The sequence below is a fragment of the Mandrillus leucophaeus genome, unplaced genomic scaffold (genome assembly GCF_000951045.1).
Source record: "Mandrillus leucophaeus isolate KB7577 unplaced genomic scaffold, Mleu.le_1.0 Scaffold1, whole genome shotgun sequence".
In the NCBI taxonomy this organism is placed as follows: Eukaryota; Metazoa; Chordata; class Mammalia; order Primates; family Cercopithecidae; genus Mandrillus; species Mandrillus leucophaeus.
In genome coordinates this window covers 9,934,328-9,941,288 of record NW_012098097.1, presented here as the reverse complement: position 1 = coordinate 9,941,288, position 6,961 = coordinate 9,934,328, and the positions used below count along the sequence as shown (strand labels likewise).

The window sequence follows — 6,961 nt, the reverse complement described above, 5'->3', positions numbered from 1 at the left end:
TATAAAAAAATTTCTGTTACTCACTTTGCTGCAATTGCAGTGGTCTAGAATCAAACCCACAATATCTCCAAGGTATGCTTTTAAAATATTTAATTACATTTTCAAAATCAAATTTAAAATTTCGGTTTTATTTAAGTAACTTTGACTTAAAATTTGATATGTAACTTTTATATGCTAAAACATATGTGTGGGGACAAAAGCGACTTTATTTTAAATGCTAATCTGCCTACCTACCCTGAGTCAGAGAATGCCTTCCAAATGTCTAGTTGATGTATTACTCTTTAGGTAGGAACACCTATTCATCTTAACTTTCACTTTTCCTTCAAGGCAATCCGAGATGCTGTTGCAGACATCATAGGTATAGTGATACTCATAGCCACCTACACATTCCTTCCAGAGCACATATACTTTTCCCCAAGACAGAAGCCCTAGATTTCAGGGGTTGCAGTGTAGAGATCTACATGTCTGTGGCCCCCCAGTACCATGCTTTTCTGTCTGTAAATTTACCCAGTAAGTCATCCTATGCTGAAAAACTGGATTTGTCTGCCTCCTCCTCTGGTTGATTGACTCCTTTCAATCAACCAGCTTGCTTTGTAGATATGGCCCTTTCATGGAACAATAGGCCACGTGGCCTTCTTTTATGCTCATATCATTCCACCACAAGAGTTATGGGTAGACCATCTGAGACAGCTATGTGAGGAACTCAGCAGTCCTTTCCCTATAGAAGAGCCATTTAATTGGTGAAAATTATTTGTTTGTTTGTTTGTTTGAGACAGGGTCTGGCTCTGTCACCTAGGCTGGAGTGCAGTGGTGCCATCTCAGCTCACTGCAGACTTGATCTCCCAGGTTCAAGCGATCCTTCCACCTCAGTCCCCCAAGCAGCTGGGACTACAGGTATGCACCACCACGCCCAGCTAATTTTTGTACTTCTTATAGAGACAGGGTTTCACCATGTTGCCTGGGCTGGTCTCCAACTCCTGGGCTCAAGTGATCCTCCCACATCAGCCTCCCAAAGTGCTGGGATTACAAGTGTGGGCCACTGCACCTGACCTAATTGGTGAAAATTATTTAAATAATTAAAATAAAATTATGTTGTCCTAAGGACATACCGCAAATGAAGAAATATTTATTCAAGAAAATCTCCTGAATCCCAGTAAGAATAAAGAGTCTGTGGCACCTGAGTCACATCCCCCTCCTATCTTCTTCCTAAGCAGATGTGGCTTCCCAAGAAGATGGGGGGCTCCCTCTGCCTCCACTCCAGGCTACAGTTTCATTCTAAGAAGGGCATGCCACTGGTGTCTCTCATCTCTCCCAGCTCTGTGCTGCAAAAACTGTATTCCATGCAGGTGTGGCCAAGAGGGCTGGGGCTCCCTTCCCCGACCCAGAGCCCACTTGTAGGGTGGAAACTGTACCAGACACGGTGGTTAAGAAACTCAGCAGAAGGCCGGGTGCAGTGACTCACACCTGTAATCCCAGCACTTTGGGAGGCCGAGGTGGGTGGGTCATGAGGTCAAGAGACTGAGATCATCCTGGCCAACATGTGAAACCCTGTCTCTACTGAAAATACAAAAATTAGCTGGGTGTGGTGGCACACGCCTGTAGTCCCAGCTGCTCAGGAGGCTGAGGCAGGAGAATCATTTGAACGCGGGAGGCAGAGGTTGCAGTGAGCCAAGATCGCGCTACTGCAGTCCAGCTTGGTAACAGAGAGAGACTCCATTTCAAAAAAAAAAAAGAGAAAAGAAAGAAACTCAGCAGAAACATCAGAAATTGTACACTCTGCACACAAACCAGGAAATAGGCTTCATAGAATTAGTTCAGAATTAAATAAACAAATGCCCAAAGAAACAACAGTTCCACCAAGCCCCAATGTAGTGGGGAATTCAGCATCTCGAGTTGCTACAATATATTATCTAAAATGTCTGGCTTTCAACAAAAACTTATGACACGCAAAGAAACTGTGACAAATACACAGGAAAAAAAGTCAGGCAATAAAAAGTGCCTTTGAAGGGACCTAAATGTTGGACACATTGGAAAAAGACTTCAAAGCAGCTATTATAAATATGTTTTAAAAATCGAAGTAGACCAGGCATAGTGGTTCACGCCCGTAATCTCAGTGCTTCAGGAGTTCTAGGCAGGAGGATTGCTTAAGGCCAGGAGTTCAAGACCAGCCTGGGCAACACAGTGAAAACCTGTGTCTACAAAATATATATATATATATTTTTTAATAAATTAGCCTGTAGCCCTAACTACTAGGGAGGTTGGGGAGAAAGGATCACGTGAGGCCAGAAGTTCAAGGTTATAGTGACCTACTATTGCACCACCGCACTTCAGCCTGAGTGACAGAGCAAGACCTTGTCTCCAAAAAAAAAAAAAAAAAAAAAAAAGTTTTTAATGTAAACCATGTTTAAAGAATTAAAGAAAGCCATGGTAATAATGACTCATGAAGAATGTTAACTAAAAAGATATAAAAAAAATTCTTAACTAAATGGAAATTCTAAAGTTGAAAAATAAATAATCAAAATGAAAAATTCACTAGAGGGGATCAGTAGTAGATTTGAGTTGGCAGAAGGAAGAATCAGCCAACATGAAGACAGATTAACAGAGATGAAGAACACTAAGAAAAATAATAAGTAAAAATGAACAGCGCCTCAGAGAAATGTAGAATACTGTTAAGCACACCAACATACTCATCCTAGGAAAGAATGCTCAAGAGGCAGAGATAGAGAGAAAAAAATATTCAGACAAATAATACCTGAAAAATTCTGAAATTTGTTGAAAAACACTAATACATAGATCCAAGAAACTCCAAGTGAATAAATGCAAGGAGACCCATACAGACACATCGCAGTCAAAATATTGAAAGCCAGAGATAGAGAAAAATCTTGAAAACAGCAAAAGAAAAACAATCTAAATTACTTTGTGCTCATGCACTTCTCTTTTGAATTGGTTATTATATCTGCCTGGTTCTCCCATGAGTAGAATCAAATCTTTAGCACATTTTTATGTCCTATGTCTATTTGAGTAATAATTTTACCTTTTACAGAAAAATTATCTTTTAATAAGTCTTATCTGCATGTAAGTTCTCACATGTCCCATCAGCTGATATATACTAAAGTTCAAAGCTTTAGTTTAAAAAGGAGAAAAAGTTTTTGCCATTGAGCTTAAGAGAATAAAATAAAATAATAAAATAGGCCGGGCGCGGTGGCTCAAGCCTGTAATCCCAGCACTTTGGGAGGCCAAGACGGGCAGATCACGAGGTCGGGAGATCGAGACCATCCTGGCTAACACGGTGAAACCCCGTCTCTACTAAAAAAAAAATACAAAAAACTAGCCGGGCGAGGTGGCGGGCGCCTGTAGTCCCAGCTACTCGGGAGGCTGAGGCAGGAGAATGGCGTGAACCCGGGAGGCGGAGCTTGCAGTGAGCCGAGATACCGCCACTGCACTCCAGCCTGGGCGACAGAGCGAGACTCCGTCTCAAAAAAAATATAATAATAATAATAATAATAATAAAAAGGAGAGAAAAGTAGATCTTACCAAACACAAAATTGTGATGATGTTTAAAAAATAATTGGCAGCTGGGCATGGCGGCTCATACACGTGACTCACACGAAGTGCTCCCAGCACTTTGGGAGGCTGAAGTGGGGTCGCTTGAGACCAGGACCAGACTGCACAACATAACAAGACCCCCCCGCCCAATCTCTACAAAAAAAATTTTGCCAGGTGTGACGGCACGTACCTGTAATCCCAGCTACTTTTGAGGGAGGCTGCCACAGGAGGATCTTGTGAGCTCAGGAGTTCAAGGCTTCAGTGAACTATGATTGCACCACTGCACTCCAGCCTGGGTGACAGAAAGAGGCCTTGTCTCGAAAAACAAAAACAAAACAAATGGAAAGTCAATTTATCCTAAAACATACACTTCTCTGGATCCCACATTCTGCCCAGGCACATGCTACAGCAGCAGTGGGCTGGAACCTGAGAACCAGGAAACTAGGACTCTGGATTATCCTGCCGCACCAGCTGGCTTCAAAGTCTTCCAGTTCAACCTGCCTCTAATGTGGTGAGAGGGACAGAGTGTCCACAGTAGCTCAGCCTGCACCCAGGAGCTCCAGTGGATCTCCACGCCCTGCGGAAGGCAGCGAGCACCGAGAGCCAGTGCCTTCTTCAGAACATAGGGTGCGACGAAAGAGATACTGTGTTTAGTCACACCAGTGCTGTGAGTAAGAAAATGCCTTTTCACTGTGCACTTATTTGCATAGCGTTGCAAGCAGGCACCAGGATACAGGAATATAATTGTACATGTCAAGTGCATAAGGGAACCTAGGATAAGGGGCCAGTTAGGACAAAGAGTTATGACTTGATACAGATCAATTCAGAAAATGTTTATAGAGTTAATGTACGAGTGTCTGTAGGTTAGGCACAGTGAGAGAGAAAGAGAGAGGCTGAGTCAGTACTAACAGAGATGTTTCTCCTTGCTACTAGCCCATGCCTTGGAACAGAGCTGTGAGTTGCAGTGTATGGTAGGGGATAAAGGAAGCCATCAGTCGTCTGTATTACTCTCAGCTGCTCAGACGTATGTTCCTGCCGTTTTCATCCTCCCTGAGGATGGTGATTTAATCATTTATTGGTGCATGCCATGGGTGAAGGCCAAGAGCCTTCTGTACAGAACTGAAAACTGTACATTAGGAGAAACGCCCACTGCCAGGTGTGAACAACAAGCCCAGGCCCCAAAACCTTTCCCACAGTTCAACACGCTGGACAATATTTTTATAAAATGACTAACCCACAGTACTTTATGGAGGGCTGCTTCTCTGAATTTTTTAAGTTTTCTACAAATGGTCTTGATGTTTTTCCTCTGAGGTGTACTTTTTTTTCCCAAGAATTATGTGGGTTTTGTTTTGCATTGCTTTGATCAAGGTAGAGTGAATGATTTCTCGTAGGTGCTACTAAGCAGTGAGTAAGAATACAATCGGCCGGGCACAGTGGCTCACACCTGTAATCCTAGCACTTTGGGAGGCCGAGGTGGGTGGATCACGAGGTCAGGAGATTGAGACCATCCTGGCCAGCATGGTCTGGATGTGAAACCCCGTCTCTACTAAAAGTACAAAAATTAACCACGCGTGGTGGTGGGTGCCTGTAGTCCCAGCTATTCGGGAGGCTGAGGCAGGAGAATCACTTGAGCCCGGGAGGCGGAGGTTGCAGTGAACCAAGATTGTACCAGTGCACTCCAGCCTGGTGACAGAGTGAGATTCTGTCTCAAAAAAAAAGAAAAGAAAAGAAAAGAAAAGAAAAGAAAAATGCAATCACGGCCGGGCGTGGTGGCTGATGCCTGTAATCCCAGCTTTTTGTGAGGCTGAGGTGGGAGGATCACTTAAGTCCAGGAGTCTGAGACCAGCCTGGGCAACATACTGAGACCCATCTCTATTTCTTAAAAAAAGAATGCAACCTCCAGGTCAGTTGGATCTGGACCCCAAGCCAGTGGCTCGCCGTGTGATCTTGGGCTGGCAGTTTGTTCTTGGAGGCCGTTTCCTCCTCTGTGAAATGGAGATGATGACGGCACCCAGCCCCTAGAGTGGCTGTGAGGGTTTCATGAGTGCCTGTGAAGACTCACCAGTGCCCGGCTCAGAGCGAGCCCTCATACGTGCTGGTCATTGTTGTAATGGTCATGATTTCAGATGAGAAACAGGGAAGGTTGAGCTAAAGTGTTGAACATGTGTGTTGGGTGCCTACCACAAACAAAGCACTGTCCATGGCGGCCTCATGATAATCCCACAAGGAAGATAACTGCTTTTTCCATTTATATGGAGGCAGATGGGTTAAGTAACCTGACCAAGATGAGATCGCATATAATGTGGTTGTTTTTCTCATAAAGCTTGACTTTCAGATCTTGGCTTCAGAGACAAAGAAAAGGAAGGTGAACGTGTTTGAACATAAGGAGTTTCCCTTCCTTCAAGCCACGCCAGCCTATAAGCCTTTATAAAGCAGTGAAGGCGGTTCCTCCCTTCCCTGGCAGAGACTGATAAACTCAGCACTTGCCGGAGTGGCTCATTGTTAAGACAAAGAGTGTGCACTTCCCGGCCAGGAAACCTGAGCGGTGAGACTCCCAGCTGCCTACATCAAGGCCCCAGGACATGCAGAACCTTCCTCTAGAACCCGACCCACCGCCATGAGGTCCTGCCTGTGGAGATGCAGGCACCTGAGCCAAGGCATCCAGTGGTCCTTGCTCCTGGCTCTCCTGGTCTTCTTTCTCTTCGCCTTGCCCTCCTTTATTAAGGAACCTCAAACAAAGCCTTCCAGGTAAGATTCTCGTCCTTTCCACTCCTCTTATTTCATTCATTTGAGGAAACAGAAAAATGATAGCCCAGGGAGGACAGGGAAAGTCTGAGCCACCTGTGTGTCCACACGGGAGTGTCAGGGGTCAGGAATGTTCTCAAGAACCACTGGGAAGAAAGACTAATGGGAAGACTTGCAGGGAACAGAAGGGGTGGCAGTGGGGAACTAAGACGCCACGGGATGAACATGTCCAGATACCACGGGACCCGTACAGGAGTTTGAGAACTGATGGGTTAGGTCTGCGGAGTGCAGACAGAAGACGTGACTGCTTCCCCCTCTGGGACTGTGAGTAATGGCAGCAGCATTGGGTTAGTTCTTACATGCCATTCTCTATGTCCTGAAGTGAAAGAGCCATCCTGTGTTCCACTTGTTTCAGACCCGGACTCACCCTTAGTTTGTGGGTAAAATGGAGGGCCTCCCTCTTAGGGAGGCAGTTTCAATTGTGGACACCAAGTTGATCTTTCAAAAAAACCTTCTAGACCATTTTTCTTAGAAAGTACACACATCTCCAGCAGTAAGAGGCCCTTTTCTTTTCTTTTCTTTTCTTCTCTTTTGTTTTTGAGACAGAGTCTCACTGTGTTGCCCAGGCTGGAATGCAGTGGCGTGATCTCGGCTCACTGCAACCTCCACC

At 44.8% G+C, this 6,961-nt stretch overlaps 1 protein-coding gene across 3 annotated transcripts in view; it reads left to right on the top strand.

Moving 5' to 3' along the window:
- The first annotated feature begins 5,963 nt into the window (after positions 1 to 5,963).
- ST6GALNAC1 (ST6 (alpha-N-acetyl-neuraminyl-2,3-beta-galactosyl-1,3)-N-acetylgalactosaminide alpha-2,6-sialyltransferase 1) overlaps positions 5,964 to 6,961 on the top strand; it is an 18,365-nt gene continuing 17,367 nt past the window's right edge. For 2 of the 3 annotated variants that reach the window (XM_011985087.1, XM_011985237.1), the window contains exon 1: positions 5,964 to 6,294. In XM_011985087.1, the coding sequence (XP_011840477.1) occupies positions 6,164 to 6,294 (131 nt within the window). In that variant the 5' untranslated portion in view covers positions 5,964 to 6,163. The remainder of the gene's footprint in view (positions 6,295 to 6,961) is intronic. The other variant, XM_011985161.1, reaches the window with a different exon arrangement.